The sequence below is a fragment of the Eucyclogobius newberryi genome, unplaced genomic scaffold, assembly GCF_026437365.1.
Source record: "Eucyclogobius newberryi isolate DKJ021-1_F unplaced genomic scaffold, fEucNew1.0.hap1 SCAF_9, whole genome shotgun sequence".
NCBI classification, from domain to species: Eukaryota; Metazoa; Chordata; class Actinopteri; order Gobiiformes; family Gobiidae; genus Eucyclogobius; species Eucyclogobius newberryi.
The window spans coordinates 6223074-6240467 of NW_027316532.1; the positions used below are offsets into that span (position 1 = coordinate 6223074).

General features: G+C 42.4%; 1 protein-coding gene across 1 annotated transcript in view; it reads right to left on the bottom strand.

The window, feature by feature from the left end:
- Window positions 1–15014: 15014 nt before the first annotated feature.
- mcf2l2 (MCF.2 cell line derived transforming sequence-like 2) overlaps window positions 15015–17394 on the bottom strand; it is a 132114-nt gene continuing 129734 nt past the window's right edge. Inside the window, exon 35 of the mRNA XM_072438211.1 lies at window positions 15015–15279. Within this exon, the coding sequence (XP_072294312.1) occupies window positions 15191–15279 (89 nt within the window). The 3' untranslated portion in view covers window positions 15015–15190. The remainder of the gene's footprint in view (window positions 15280–17394) is intronic.

The window sequence follows — 17394 nt, forward strand, 5'->3', positions numbered from 1 at the left end:
GGTAATTTCAGTGTGTTTTAATTTATTTATTTTATATAGTCCATAGTATGAAATCCTCCAATATAATTTCAGCTTGATTCAATAGGTTTGCTATTAAAAAAAAGCTGAATATTGGTCTATATATGGTAGTTTCTTTTATATACATTTCTTGATCAGCACCCATTTTATTCAGTACAGCGTGTAACTAAGTACTTTTGAGGCAATAAAAACCCCTTTAACTAGATAAATGAAAGCCATTTGTGGCCCCTCACCCACTATTGGCTTTTTAACCTTTTCTATGAAATTACTTAACGTTGCGCCTCTGTGGGGTCACACTCATCAAGACATATTGCATTTTGAACATATAGTTGCTTGGTGTATTATTCTTTTAATTTGTATGTATTTATTGTTGTTGTTGTTGTTGTTGTTGTTGTTTTATGGCGGTTGGCATCCGAGTGTCGCATTACCGCCAGATTGTAATTGTTTTTGTATGTCTATCTACTTGTCACATGGTATTGGACATATGACCTGTGCATTTAAATAGTGCAAATGCACCTGGTGTTTGCACATATAAAGGCTGTGTTGAAATGTGTTGGCACTTATTTAAGCATCTAAAAAGACCTTTTGATTGCTTTTTGATTATCTTTAACTGTGTTTAATGTTGGATAAGCTCTCACAGTACAAGTGGCAGGTTCTAACCAGCATGGTCAGTATTAGATCAGACCCCCGCTGCCTCACGGAAGTCAGAATTGGCTCCAATATGGCGGCCCTCGCGGCGCCCCAAAAATACAATAATTATATGGCGGCCGCCATGTTGGGGCCAGTAATGTCCGTTTCGGTCGCCGCCATATTGGAATTCTGACTTTCGTGAGGCAGCAGGGGTCTGATCTAGACCTAACCAGCACGTCTCAGGACTTTTGACCGATTGCATAAGTTGACTGAAATGTGGTACAACGTCCAAGTAGGAACAATATTAGCAATCAAAATGATTGATGCGATGAGGATGATGATGATATCATTGATTTGAAAGAATTAGCCTGTTTGTTCTACCACATCAAACTTGAAAGTTCTTACCGGTGAAAGGTTGGATGTGTCATAGCCTTGTTCAAATAAAACAGTTGTTGTTGTTGTTGTTGTTGTTGTTTTATGGCGGTTGGCATCCGAGTGTTGCAATACCGCCAGACTGTTGTTGTTGTTGTTGTTGTTGTTGTTTTATGGCGGTTGGCATCCGAGTGTTGCATTACCGCCAGACTTTATTCCTCAGACTGTATTCCTTAGACTGTTGTTGCTGTTGTTATTGTTTTATGGCAGTCGACAGCCGAGTGTTGCATCACCGCCAGACTTTATTCCCCAGACTTTGTCGTAGTCCTAAAAGTTGTTCTTCCAGTGCTTTGACCTCCAGTGCTTTGACAAAGCCCAAGAGGTCATGAGATGCCTTTGTTGTTGTATCCTATAGAAGTTCTTCCTCCCCTCAGACTTTGTCGTAGTCCTTAAAAATTCTTATTCCATTGCTTTGGAAGTACAAAGCCCATGAGGTCATGGGACGTCTTTGTTGTTTTACAAAGCCCATGAGGTCATGGGACGTCTTTGTCGTTTTATCCTTTAGAAGTCCTTCTTCCATCTTAGGAGTACTTTTACGGACTACGACAGCCTGAGGACTACGAAAAGTCTGAGGAATAATGTCTGGCGGTAATGCAACAATTGGATGCCAACCGCCATAAAACAACAACAACAACAACAACAACAACTTTGGCGTTTCTAGGCCCATGAAGTCAAAGCGTGTTAGAACATCCTCTTGCTCCTCATCTTCGGCTCAGTCTCCAACACCCCCCACCTCTATAAACGTTTACCCAGCCCTGTGCTACATAAGTAAGCAACCACAGCCTGACACAAACCCTGTGACTGGATCGCCAGAACGTTCCGCAGATTGAACTCCCGCCCATTATTCCGAAACCACAAGGCCAACCCGGCCCTTTCTCTATCATAAGCCTCACAGCAAATCAGCACATGCTCGACAGTCTCTGGCACCCGACAGTGACCACACAGACCGGTCGGATGTTTGCCTATCCTCCTCAGTGACCAATTGAGTCCAGCATGGCCAATCCTCATGCGGGCGAAGGCCCTTTCCTCCCACGCGTTCCTGCCCATAGACCCGCAAGGACCCACACTACCCTGTATGTGATAGAGATGCCGTCCAGTAACACAGTGGCTCCAAAATTCCTGCCAAAGGCCGACCACATGACTCTTGATAACGGGCTTGATTTCAGATTTGCTTAACTCAACCGCCACATCAATTGATGGCCGCCTAAGGGAACGTTTAGCCAGTGTATCAGCCATTTCGTTACCATCCACCCCCACATGCGCAGGGACCCAAATGAAGGAAACCCTCACATCCTTCCTGGACAGGGAGAGCATCAGACAGAAGATGCCATTCAACACATCCTGTCTGCAATCCGATTTCCCAGATTTAATGCTTTGCAATGCAGAAAGGCTGTCAGAGGCCACCACAATGCCGCAACACTGCAAAGCAGATTCCGCCCATTCCAATGCCAACCGTATCGCTATGAGTTCCGACGTGAAAACAGAAAGGCAATCTGTCAACCTCTTCTTGACCGCCAGCCCCAGGTCAGGCACAAAATAAGCGGCGCCAGTACGCCCACTCTCAGGATCCCTAGACCCGTCGGTATACATAAACACATCACCTGAGTGCTTATCAATGAGCGCTTGAACGGCAAACTGCGGTGCCCTCCCAGCGACTCCTCTAAGCTTGCCATGCAAGCTAACATCAACAGGAGCCGGGACAAACTTCCACGGAGCTATAGCAGACAAAGCCACCGACGGGCTCACACGCAGATCACCAACCCCAGCAAGCCGCGCCTTCGCATTTCCTACCTGGCTAAAAACCATACCGCCAGCCTCATTCTGCCCCCCATCAACCCTGAGAAAGTCCCTCACCGGGTGAGAGCTCATTCACCCAGTAAGCCAACAGAAGTTCTAGCCTCCGGAGCCGTAACGGCAATTCCCCCAACTCAACCTGCAGCGCCGAGACAGGGGAGGTCCTAAAAGCCCTACAGCAGATGCGCAAGGCCTGGGCTTGCTCCACATCAAGCTTCTTTAAGTTAGTCTCAGCCGCAGACATGTAGGCTATACAGCCATAATCAATAGCCGCCCTCATGACGGCCCGATAGATACCCAGGAGCGACCTTCTGCTGGCCCCCCAGTCCTGGCCGGATAGACAACGAAGCAAGTTATTCACCCTTTTGCATTTACCACTGACCTCATCAATGTGCTGACGCCAACTAAGCCTCTCGTCAAAGGTGACCCCCAAGAACCTCACCTCCCTGACCTGTTCGAGCACCTGCCCATGCAGTCGAAGGGAGACGTCCCTATGCCCATTGAAGAAACAGATCACTTGAGACTTCCGTACGGACAGTTTAAACCCCCACTTCAGGGTCCACTGCTCCACCTGCTGTACTGCCCTTTGCAGTTTCGCCTCGTAAAACCGGAGATTCCTCCCTCTCACCCATAGAGCGCCATCATCAGCATAAAGGCTCCTACCCAACAGACCCATCCACGTCGTCAAAGATGTCCTTAATCATGACATTGAACAAGATAGGGCTACACACACTCCCCTGCGGGATCCCATTCTCTACCTCATAGACCCCAGAGTAAGCAGCGCCCCCTCTGGTTTGGATACGCCGGCCAGACAGAAAGCTCCGGACCCAGTTAAACAGTTTACCCTTCACACCACACTTCCGCAGCTTAATGAGGAGCCCATCCTTCCAAACCATATCGTACGCCTTCTCCACATCAAAGAGCACCGCAATAACCTTTCCTTTCTGAGCCCTGGCCAGCTGGATATCAGATTCCAAACACAACACGGAATCCATGGTGTTCCTGCCCCTACGGAAACCACTCTGGTGCGCGGGAAGCAAACCCTGACTCTCCAAGAAGTAATCCAACCGCCCGGTAACCATGCGCTCCATCGTTTTCCCGAGCTGCGACGTCAAGGCAATCGGCCTATAACTTGAAGGGTCAGACGCTGGCCTACCCGGCTTCAGAACCGGCACCACCGTAGACTGTTTCCACGCAGATGGAACACAACCTGAATCCCAAACACGGTTGAAAAGACCCAGGACTAGCCCAAGCGTGTCATCAGTCAAATGAGAGAGCATGTCATAGCACACCTCATCTTTACCCGGGGCTGTCTGTTTCGCCTTAGAAAGTGCTCTCCTTAGCTCAAACAAACTAAACGGAAGGTCAAGGTCATCTTGAGTCGAAGGCTGGTGCCCAATCAGCTCAGAATTCTGGGCCAAAGTACTCTCCCTGTAGTGCCTTTCCGCAGGTGAGAGATTGTCAGAGCTGTGCACCGACACAAAGGTGTTGGCCAACAGTTCAGCTTTGTCAACGTCGCTGGCTGCTTCAACACCATTCTGTATTAGGACCGGGGTCCCGTGACGGCGCTCAACCCCATGCATCCGCTTAATCATCCCCCAAATATCCCCGAGACGCGTTTCTCTCCCAATTTCGGAACAATACCGCCTCCAACAGGCACTCTTGGCCGTTCTTACAGTTTTCCGCACAACAGCGCGGGCCCTCTTGTAGTCAATGAGGGCACCCTCAGTGTGGGTAACCCTTAGCCGGCGAAACGCCGCATTTCTCGCCCTAACAGCATAACCACATGCTTCATTCCACCACGGCACCCGCTTCCTATGTCCACTACCACCACTCTTAGGAATCGTGCCTACCGCTGACTGCGTGATGAGCGAGACAATTGCACTATTGAGATCATCCACCTGAGTCAATCCTCCTTCCTGCAGAACCCTAGAACCATCATCAGCTTTCCTCAGGAAAGCCCCCCAGTTCGCCCTTGCCAACTGCCACCTCTGGATCCTCGTCCCCCTGACCACACAGCTCCCAAAGCCAATCTCGGTGCGGACTAGATAGTGATCGCTACCAAAAGAAAGATTACCAAGAACCTCCCAACTACAAACACCAGCTAACTCCTTGGACACAAGCGTAAGATCTATTGCACTTACCGTACCGGTCTCCATATCATAGCGGGTCCCACTCCCATCATTCAGACAAACCAACTCCCTTTGATTGATAAAACCCTCTACCACCTGCCCATACCTATCGGTACCACTACCGCCCCACAAAGCGCTATGCGCATTAAAATCCCCACACCACATGGCCTTTCCCCGAACATCCTTACCGATACTATGTAAGGACTCTAGCGTTAACTCACCACACGGATTATAAAGGTTAACCACAGTAACAGCTTCACCACCCAGCCAGACCCTCACCGCCAGAGCCTCCGGCGCTTTACTCACACTGACAACAACGTAATTTAGGTCATCTCGGACAAACACAGCCACACCTCCGCCTCTACCCTGCTCCCTATCATTCCTAACACACACATACCCTTGTATCCCAAAAACCCACCTAGGTTGTAACCAAGTCTCCTGCACGCACATAACGTGAGGCTTGTTCAACAAGGTAGAGACAAAATGCTTAAATTCCTGGCCATTAGCACGAAGACTACGCGCATTCCATTGCAAGACAACCACCGCCATTATGAGCCCCCGGAACCTGACGGCGCATCGGGAGCCCCCCCACTCCCACTGCCAGAATGGGGCAGGGTGCCTTCCTGCAGCGCATCCTCTATCTCCGTCCACTCGGGACCCCCAGCTCCAAAGTACTTCCCTGCAGCCTTAGCGATGATCCTAGTCTTTTCGGATCTCTTCTTGGTTTGACCAGTACAGTTAATCACTTCCACCATAAAGAGGAAGAAATCTTTCCTCTTCACAACCAGTACATCCTCCGCACCCACAGGGCCTCTGCCCGTGGAAGCCACACTCACAGGGATCCCAGTGGGGACCTCCCCCTGGCCGCGGGCAACGCTGCCCCCTCCCCTGTCGCCTAGGTCACCAGCAGCACTGGCAGCCCGCACTGCATCCACCTTCACCTGACTACCAGACACCTTCTTGACCGCATCCGCGTAGGATATGCCTTGAGAGGCTCTAACTTTTTGCACCTCAGCAGCCCTCTTGCTGAACACGCATCCCCGTAGGCAGAGCTATGCTCTCCCCCACAGTTACAGCACTTGAGTTTTGCTCCTTCGTCACACTTCCCATACTCGTGGTCTCCTGCACATTTACCACACCTCTGCTTCCCTCTACAGACCGGTGCAATATGCCCAAAGTGCTGGCACTTGAAGCAACGCAGGGGCGGCGGAACATATGGGCGTACGCCATAGCGCATGTACCCAAGTACATGCTCCAGTCAAATTCTCCTTTATGTCATCCACAGATGTCGTCGTAGGGACGCCTACGATAACTCTTAGGCATCAGACACAAGAATGTCCTTCCCACCCAGACACTTAGCTTCAATCGCCTTCCTTTGCTGAGCCACGTCCCTGCACACGACCAGCAGCGAGCCATCTCTAAGGACACTCGCATGCTTGACCACTCCCACAGCTACAGTCAGGCTCCTTGTCAACACCATCGGATCCCACCCCTTAAAGGACGCATTACCCTGCGTGAGCTTTATGAACACCTTACACTCTGAACTCACATCCCCGATATCTGCAACCCCCCTGCCCTGCTCCTCACTCTTCCCCGTCATACGGACCGAGGCGTTCCTCTATGTTGCCGTAATATCCAAACAACGCTCAATAATCCACCGTCAGCTCTTCTCTCTCTGCACTTTTGTGTCCTCAGACTCTGTCGTAGTCCGTCAGTCCTATCTTTATTATAGTCATATTAAACTCGTCACATATGACTTTGAGATGTCGTAGGACCTAATTCTCATTCTGATTAAGCACTTATGTTTCTTTGAAGTCAATGATGCAACACTCAAAAACGTGCCAGCTCATGGGGGATGTTCGAGGACATTTAAACAACCTCTGAGGTTTGAAAATGCTTTGTATCTAAGAAACATTCTTGCTCTGTGCTAAAATTTGTAGTTTCAGTGTTTGGAACATTAGCCCAGTCTGTGGCCCGCAATTCCAAGTCAAGTCCCAAGTCTGTGGCCCGCAAGTCCAAGTCAAGTCCCAAGTCTGTGGCCCGCAAGTCCAAGTTAAGTCCCAAGTCTGTGGCCCGCAAGTCCAAGTCAAGTCCCAAGTCAATGGGTCACAAGTCCAAGCCAAGTCCCAAGTATGTGGCCCACAAGTCCAAGTCAATGGCTCACAAGTCCAAGCCAAGTCCCAAGTCTGTGGCTCACAAGTCCAAGTCTGTGGCCCACAAGTCCAAGTCTGTGGCCCACAAGTCCAAGTCAAGTCCCAATGATGTAGTTTTTCTCCTGTTTTTGCATATTCTTTTGTGCTTTACTTCACTCCAATTACCTCCAAACTCTTAAATATACTCTTACTTGAGTAATCGTTTCCCTAAATACTTTTTTAAATCTTACTTTAGTTATTTCTTGAACCACAAATGTGTACGTCTACTTGAATAATATCATTCATAAGTTACTTTACTCACCTCTGTGTGTGAGAGATTGTTGGAGTTGATGTTGCAAATATGCAGCCTCTCTTCCGTCAGTTGGCCCCAGGGCAGCTGCGGCTTACCACCGCTGAGTATGGACTGAATTAATAATGTTATGTGGCCCATAAAGTGTGTTTGAGTGTCTCTATATAACTCTGATGCATTATTATTGTTATTGACAAGTTTAGATGATATTCATATTACGTGGCTTATTTGTTAAATCTATGTCTTTCACTGCATTAACTGTATCTCCACGGAGCAACAGGCCAAGTTACAGGTCAGATCTGTGGAGAGGCGAGCAAAAATAATTTCAAACTTACTGTAGTTTACCCATCAAACTACATAAAATAAGAAATAGAAATAAAACACATGAGTCAAAGTTGATATTGTAAGAGCATATTATCACAATTCATAAATGCAAATAACAATACATTTTACAAACTCGATACATTCTCATTAAATGGCGTTTGTTTGCAGCAGGAGCGGTGCAATAGAAATATGTCTTTACAAACTTACAATATTCTGACTTCAGATACAAGGGACAATAAATGTACAATGTGTTTTATTGGAAAGATAGCGACATCTATTATGACTCTTTACTGTTGATGGCCCTGAGGCTAACTGCTAATCTATAGAGCGCACGCACACACGGATATTTGCTTTAATCAACAAAAGACACATTCATGTAAAGTCATTTTTGTGAGTGTATTCATTCATTCACCCATTCACATTGTTACAAAAAGGCACGCAAAGGTTATCAGAGGCCAGTGCCTAAAAAGTAATAAAGTAATCCCGTACATACAATTTGAGTGCATTTATACACGTTTTAAATGGTTCCTTTGCCAACTTGATAAACTTGACAATCTTCTGCAAGTTTCCGCCTCCACTCACATTTACGTCCTCTCTTCTTCCATCCACACATAAACATATCTCTCAATAACGCACGGCCATCTTGTTAATCTCATTGTTTGCCTGCAACAATGTTATGTACAATCTGTTGTTATTGACAGTTTATACATGACTGACATAGGTTGATTGTTTAGCGATTAGAACGTTTGGTTGTTACATTTTATGACCAATGAAGACATATTTATTTAGCAATTCTTGATGGACAGAAAGTGATTGCCATGGCTACTCAGTGTAGCTTCTGTATGATATGTAGATTGCATATTTGAACCGTATCCCAAAGATAATTTCAATAGTTTAACCTCCCAATATGTTTGTGATTGTGACTTATCAACGACTAAAATAATCGTTATAAAGCATTATTTGGGTTTCTACATTCGGTGACTTATATAAATAGGTTCTATACAGTGGTGAATGGCCAGCTCACTGTTAGCGTCGCTACTTCCTGCCTAATTATAGCTAGTTGAACCCTCAATTTGCTGAAATATTTGTATGTGTTTGCTTCAGTTGGATTTTGATTTATGAGCAAAAGAGAGTGAACGCTTCAGTGTTCAAAATGGCCGTTTTTTGTGTCTCCATGCTAATGCTAATGCTAATGCAAGGTTTGAGGCATAATAAATAAAACACCACAAACTGAATTCTTCCGCATATAAAAACATCCAGGTAGTCTTTAATTAAAACTATATTTGACGTTTAATAAAAGTTAACATTCGCGGTGTGAAACAGAGAGCTAGCCATGCGCTACTGTAGCCTATTATACACTGTTTGTAGATTTACTCTGATATTTTCTCGATCAAGTCTTCAGTTCAACATATTTATACCTTAAATTGGTTTAAAGAGTGTTTTGAAAATCTCAATGTGTAAAATAAATGATTGTTTACGACTAAAACCATAGTTAGTTGTAGCCCCATAGGGAGTTCATTTTTGCAGTATGTTAATCGCTTCTTTCAAGACAAACCCATTGCCAGTAGAAATGTACACACACAATACAGCAGTTACACAATAATATGTACAATAAAAATACAAATATGTCAATAAGGGATAATACTGTGAGGAATATATTTACAAAAATGGATACTTCAATGTTCAGTCCATTTCTGCTGCGAGTTTTCCCTGAAAAATCACAAAACAGGCTTTTCTGACGTTTGCCACCACAAAGGAGTGGTAAAAAGGACAAAAGAACGACCAGTACTCTGAAGAAAAAACTTTGGGTTCATGCTAAATGTTTTAAAGTATCTCAAATATCGACAAAATGTACAAAATGTCCAGGACGAATGTTGAGAGGCTGAACTGCTGGAGCTGATGCAAGAGTGACACAAAAATACAATCTTAACTAAAGGTTTCACTGCATGTTAACCTTCTTCAAATATAACATCTGAACATTTTAACTCTCAAGATGAATTGAAAATCTAAATATTTGCTTTGGATCAACACAAAATAAATATATTTATTTGCATTTTGGTAGTGTAAGTGAAGTAAGATGGAGGTGAATTGTCAGGAGAAAAGACTGGACTAGAACTAAAAGAGAGAAATGTCAGTTTGTTTGTCATTTCCACATTTATTATTCATGTGGAAAGGACAGTTTTTGGAAGATGTCGTTGTGCTTTTCCTGCTCGACTGCTCTGCCTGGAAAGTTCCACTGTATTGCATTAAACTTAAAGGGGACATATTATGCAAAATCAACTTTAATGATCTTGTTTTTTATCATTTAAGCATGTTTGAGTAAATCCTGTATTGTCCTTCAACTGAGGCTCAGAAAATACTTGTTTTCACCTTCCCCCCATCCCCGCCCACCACATCTCTGTACGTAGTTGTGATTGCTTAAAAATGAAGACTCCGAGTGACACGTAGAGTTCTAAAACGCACACATAACGCCACTTTTACAAAAATACAAACATGTAAATGACAATCTGCTGCTCGTTACGGTGAAATGTCACTACGAAGAGGCGGGGCTTATCAACTCTGCAGTTCTAAACAGGAAGTCAATGGACCTGTTTCGATTATTGAGCAAATTTAAATGTTGTTTACAATGAACAAAATGTACATTGATGATCTACTTTATGTTATATTTCAATACTAAGAACTTGAAAAAAAGAAAAGCGTAATACGTCTCCTTTAAATTATATGATCTGTAGTAAGATTATGATTGACAGCTGGATAGAAAGCACATTGAAGTTTAAAACCATACTATAGGAGTCAAATATTCTCTCATCATTGCAGTGGAACCGCGGTAAAAAAGGACGTTTTTCAGACTTCCTATAAGTGATCTGTTCTTCTGTATCTACCTCTGTATCTACCTGCGTTGCACCAATGAAATTTCCCCATGTGGGACAATAAAGGAATATCTTATCTTATCTTATATTTCCACATTATAATCCATAACCACGCGAGAACGACTTCAACATCAGGCCACCCAAACCCGCTTGTGTGCCCGTTCCGCAAGATGTGTATATGTATTTTTTACGCCGGCAAATCGAAAAGTGTGAAATGCTCGCATAAAGCCAAGGCAACGGCAATCCTATTAGAACAAAAAGAACGCGCTGAAAAATATATAGCACAATGCGTCAGAATGTGATTTACATCTTTCGGCATTCAATTCTTCTGAGCACGGGATAGGGCTAATTTACATCCGGAGTCATTACGCCCGCCTTGCGCTCTCTCTTTCTTTTTCTTTCTTTCTCTCCATTTCGCCTCTTCTGTTTCGCTCTCTTCTCGCGTACAAAAAGCGTATCGCCCCCAAACGGCATCTCGACTCGTGATTGATGGCGGCGCGTGTCATTTTTCTGCCGGAAGCTCATTTAGAAGTCATTAGCTAAAAAGAATGTTAGTAAATGTGGCGTCTGTGGCACGGATCATCCCCCGAGCTCGGTGTCGGGTCTTAAATAAAAATAAAAAACGCAGAAATGTTTTGTAAAGCTAAGAGTGATTGAAATGGGTTGTGTTGGTGCTGGAATATGTCCTGTTGAATGTGAAATGAGTCCGTGTTAGTGAGATGATGGCATCAAACATTTAAGAATAGCTAATGTTAAAATATACAGGATACTTGATGTTTTGTTTTTCCCCTATTTAACTAGAAATCATACCGTATTTTCTGCACTATAAGGCGAACTTAAAAGCCTTTAATTTTCTCAAAAAACGAGTGCGCCTTATATTCCAGTGCGCCTTATATTCCAGTGCGCCCTTATATTCCAGTGCGCCTTATATTCCAGTGCGCCTTATATTCCAGTGCGCCTCATTCCAGTGAGCCTTATATTCCAGTGCGCCTTATATTCCAGTGCGCCCTTATATTCCAGTGCGCCTTATATTCCAGTGCGCCTTATATTCCAGTGCGCCTTATATTCCAGTGCGCCCTTATATTCCAGTGCGCCTTATATTCCAGTGCGCCTTATATTCCAGTGCGCCCTTATATTCCAGTGCGCCTTATATACGGATTAGTTCTGGTTGTGCTTACTGACCTTGAAGCGGTTCTATGTGGTACACGCTTTGTTCCGTTTAATGCGCCTTATAGTCCAGAAAATACGGTACATATTATGTCATGGATCATTTTTAGAGACAGCATTTTTTTCCCTAATCTGTGATAATTCCAAATGGCATTCATGGCATCAAACATGAGCTGATTTTGTCTTTAATTGTAATAAATGTTTAAGCACATCCCCAACAGTAACCGACCTCTTACTAGAACCAACATGTGTCTCCTGGAAATATTTAAAGGCGTTGTACCCAATTTTGTCATAAATTAAGATCTATTTCATCCCAGAATACAGATCTTTTGTAGCTATTCAGGTCAAAATGAGACCGCCGTGTGCTGTCTGCATCTAAGTATGAAGCCTTTTATTCTCCGTGATTGTGAAACTCGCTCTGGCCTCTGAAAGTTGTGAAAAGTACTCATAAACTGTGAATAATTAGGATGCAGAAGGCATTTGGTCAGTGAGGAAAACATGGAACTAGTTCTTCTGTTCATGTTTTTCAGGCCCAGCACCTTTAACATCCTGTACTATATATCCTAGCCTGTACTTTTACAGTATGTGCAGTTGTACTCAGTCAAAGCAATGACTCGTATCTCAGACCACAGATAAAAAATAGCCTTTTGGTCAATCGTGGCATATTTACAGAACTGTTGATGATTCATATTATGTCCTTTAAATAAATGAATAAATCTTGTCATCCCAAACTGAAGTGACACTTGGTCAGAATGATAATTTGTGTGTAAAAAGTATTGTCTCTTAACACATTACGTACTCATTAATATACACTTTAATCCCCAAAGCCTAATATTTTAACAAACAGAATAAATAAAAAGAAAAAAAATTAATGTTGATTTTATGTTCACATTTTTGTATTATTTTAATTTGAGACTAAAGCTTATTTTTTGTTGTAAAAGATGTTTTTCCTTTTCCATACATGTGACCTTTATGTCATATGTATGTCGTTTTGCACGTCACTATTTCCCATAAACTAAGTTGACGCATGTTAGAGATTCTTCAGTAAAGATGCTGTATTTGGAATATGACTTTTTGCTCACACAGCTTCATTTTGCTCTGTTGAACGAGGCTGTAGCGAGTGGGCAAAGATAAAACGAGCACAAGTCCATAGAGAGCTTTTGTTGTATTTTCTGTAGGTGTTGAATCAGTAATTAGCCAAGAGAAATATCTATTTTGGTGAAGATCTGAAACAGCAACTTATAACACTTATTATTGTGGGAAGTGCAATATTCTTTTGCAGTAGGTTCATGGAAAAATAAAAATGGTGTATGAAAATATAGGTTGTTTTATGAACCACTGTATGTTCATTCATTTTAACGCTCACCATTCTTATGATCCAATAATATATACTTTCATGAATAATAATTGCCGTTTTCACACCGTAGAATGTTTTTTGTACTTCTTGTATTTAAAATAATGAGTTTGATTTTTGAATTTAAAATGGTGTCAAATTTCCAACTGACATTTTGAACCCTGAAAAAACACGCTTGAATTGTGTTTTATTTTGAAATTTACTCACAGAAATTTGCAGTGTACATTTTCTGTGTTTTTTTTTTCATTTAAAAAAATTCTGAAAGAAATTGTCAGCTTTTCAAACATTCAAACTTTCAACCCTTTTCAACAGTGTAAAATTTGCAATGATAATTTCCCAGTAAAGAATAGAGTTTCTGTGTTAAATTCACAGCAGATTTTACACTCATGTATATTTTTGACAGGTATTTTGCTCATATTTGGTCATGAGGTCACAAATATGAATGGATTCCACTGAATGTATCGCTGCTCAGTGTACAAAATGCAGTTTTTGCGGCTCACTTGACGTTATCTCCCTTGTACTTCCTCATCTCTGGCATTCCTCTCATGTTTCCTATCGCGCTCCAATCCTCCTTGTACAGATGAGGCCCGATAAACGCTATCTGCCCGGCTCAGAGCTCGGTGCAAACCCGGCAATTAAGAGCCACTTCACACGGGAGCAGCGGCGCATTGTCTGAAATGGAGACGTTTGCGGGAAAGAAGGGGGGAAAAAGAAAAAGAGAGATTTATCCAGATCAAAATGAATCATGGAGAGAAGAGGTTTCACGGACAAGATGGTTAAAAGTCTTAGAAATGCTGATGATTTCTGGTTTAAATAAGTCCTTTTTAAAAATCCTGCATTTGTGGTAGCCATGGCCAAATGTGCAGTATCTCATTTATAATAATAGTGTGATAAAATTGAGCCTAGAGATGTAAAGTACTCGACTAACAAAAGGATGAATGCATATCCTTGTGCGAAGTTAAAGCTGCTGTACCTGATTTTTACCATCTTTAAAATGTGAAAAACAGGACTAGTTCATTTTTAACTGTTTGCAGCGACGTCCCCCGCTTTCTGAAGTATTCAGAACGCTAACAGGGCGCGGTTCCTGCTTCCTTGAGAATACAATGCTCTGTAATTAGATGCAGATAGCACACTGTGGTCTCATTTTGACACCAGCTGCTTTTGCCATCATTTTACAACACATTTTGCTTAACTACAGCCTCTTTAAAGACAAATAAGAACTACATTTTGTAATATTAATTGGACAAAACCATTGTTTAAGTAAAAGCCACATTTTCAGATTGTGGTTTGGTAAAGTTTAAGATAAAATGGTGCATAGAAACTTGAACGATGGCCCAATATAATACAGATTTTTATCTAACTTAGAACACATGACTAACTAAGACAACATTAGACGATCTTAAAGCTGAAGGACCTGACTTTTTGTTGTTTTAAATGAGTACATTTCATATTTTCCCCTGTAAAAGCAACACTTTTTGACTAAATCTAGAAGAAAGAGCCAAAAGCTGCGCTCTGATTGGCTGAGCTTCGGCGGCCCGCCCCAGTTTGCGTCTGAAAAAGCATAAAAATGTCAACAATGTGCCAGAAGGTTTGTGAGAGTTCAATTCAATCAGCTACCCCAGCTTTAATATCTCCAGTGAAGATTAGAAAGCCACATCTATCCACTTGCACCAGCGTTCGTTTGCATCCAGACGGGAGAAATGTTTTAAAGTTACAAATCACTGAGTAAGAATATTATTTTCTGTGCTAAGATTTCCATTTTGACTCCACCAAAAAAACGGTAAAAAGTTGAGAGCGAAGAGTAATCTTTTGAGGAAAGCCGTCACGAAAGGTCTTGGTTTCCAGGGAAAAAAAAGGCATAAATAGTCATGAATATAAACAGTCAATGATCGTTTTTAAGTGCAGGTTACTCGATTGTTCAGTTTCAGTGTGTAAAAATCAGCCTTTTGAGGTGGAGGCTAAGTTGGAATGCTACATCAGTGTCTGTAGTCCAATGTAAAAAAAACTACTACTGCACATGGTGTTTCTCAGAGTCCTTCAGAAATGTCCCCCCATGTGCCGGCTTCGTTCTCGTCCGAGTCCGAGAGGGCGGCCGTGCACAGGTCGCTGAAGATATCTGGGGGAAAAAAGAAAAGACAAAACCGTTATAGCGAATTAGTTCGAGTTGTAAATGGTGGAGTTTCAGTGCAAAAAAGGGGCATTTAAACCACTGACGGTCAAAAGGAGCTGAATGAGCACATACAGTAGGAAGTGAGCACATACAGTAGGAAGTGAGCACATACAGTAGGAAGTGAGCACATACAGTAGGAAATGAGCACATATAGTAGGAAGTGAGCACATACAGTAGGAAGTGAGCACATACAGTAAGAAGTGAGCACATGCAGTAGGAAGTGAGCACATACAGTAGGAAGTGAGCACATACAGTAGGAAGTGAGCACATACAGTAGGAAGTGAGCACATACAGTAGGAAATGAGCACATATAGTAGGAAGTGAGCACATACAGTAGGAAGTGAGCACATACAGTAAGAAGTGAGCACATGCAGTAGGAAGTGAGCACATACAGTAGGAAGTGAGCACATACAGTAGGAAGTGAGCACATACAGTAAGAAGTGAGCACATACAGTAGGAAGTGAGCACATATAGTAGGAAGTGAGCACATACAGTAAGAAGTGAGCACATACAGTAGGAAGTGAGCACATATAGTAGGAAGTGAGCACATACAGTAGGAAGTGAGCACATACAGTAAGAAGTGAGCACATGCAGTAGGAAGTGAGCACATACAGTAGGAAGTGAGCACATACAGTAGGAAGTGAGCACATACAGTAGGAAGTGAGCACATATAGTAGGAAGTGAGCACATACAGTAGGAAGTGAGCACATATAGTAGGAAGTGAGCACATACAGTAGGAAGTGAGCACATATAGTAGGAAGTGAGCACATACAGTAAGAAGTGAGCACATACAGTAGGAAGTGAGCACATACAGTAGGAAGTGAGCACATACAGTAAGAAGTGAGCACATACAGTAGGAAGTGAGCACATACAGTAGGAAGTGAGCACATACAGTAGGAAGTGAGCACAGTAGGAAGTGAGCACATACAGTAGGAAGTGAGCACATACAGTAGGAAGTGAGCACAGTAGGAAGTGAGCACATACAGTAGGAAGTGAGCACATACAGTAGGAAGTAAATGAGCCTTTTAGAAAGTCTGTAAACAAATACATTCTAAGCTCAGGATTGGAGGCAAAAGTGCATAATGAAACTGAGATTTACCACAGATTATCACGAAATATGAAGCATCAAGGTGGTTTTAAACACATTTACTATTGTGTTTTACATGATTTATTTATTTAATAGAGGATGATGACATACTTTACCACAAATACTTTTTTTGAGTCTAGAAAATATGATTTTTTTCATCTTTTTGTCATAGAGAACTATTTTTTTTTAACCTGGACATTTTAAATTATTGCTTATTTTCTTGTTATAAAGATTTTTTTCTTGTTCAAGTTGTTAGATTTGATGTCAGTTAATCATTTAAAATATTTTAAAGTCTACTTCACTCTGCCTCCAGTTACCTCAATGCCGAAATTTAATTACATGTTTAAGGTTAGGAAAAGAGTTTAGAAGTATATAATATCTAATGTAAACTCAAACATAAGGCTGTTTTCATATAATGTAATGTTGTTAATATAAATAATAACACATTGTTTTCCAATTTATTTTAATATATATATTTTTTCAATTTATTTGACAACTTAACAACTTTTAATAATAATACATAACACCTGTTTAGCGCTTTTTGTGATACCAAAGACGCTTGTAATGTAATTGAATGACACGTTCCATGCTGTAATGAGAATGTAATGAGAATGTAATGAGAATGTAATGAGAATGTAATGAGAATGTAATGAGAATGTAAGGCTTCTTCTGACGGTCAGTGGCTTGAATGCAGTGGCTTGGACGGGGCATGTACAGCTGGAGTGCATGCCAAAAACACAGCCTCAAAGGAGCAGGCCAGGACGGGAAATATGAGGACACAAGGACGAGGAGCTGGCGCCGGGAGCAAACCAAGTACATTTCCTGTACTGAAGTATCAGGCAAATATAGTGGTTTAGAGTGGATAAATACTGTGTAGATAAAAGCGTAACGTTTAAACGGTATTCCAAAAAGCGACTGGAGCTGGATCCAAACACAGCACAATTGTGTGGAGATTATTGGGTTCACTCTAGAGC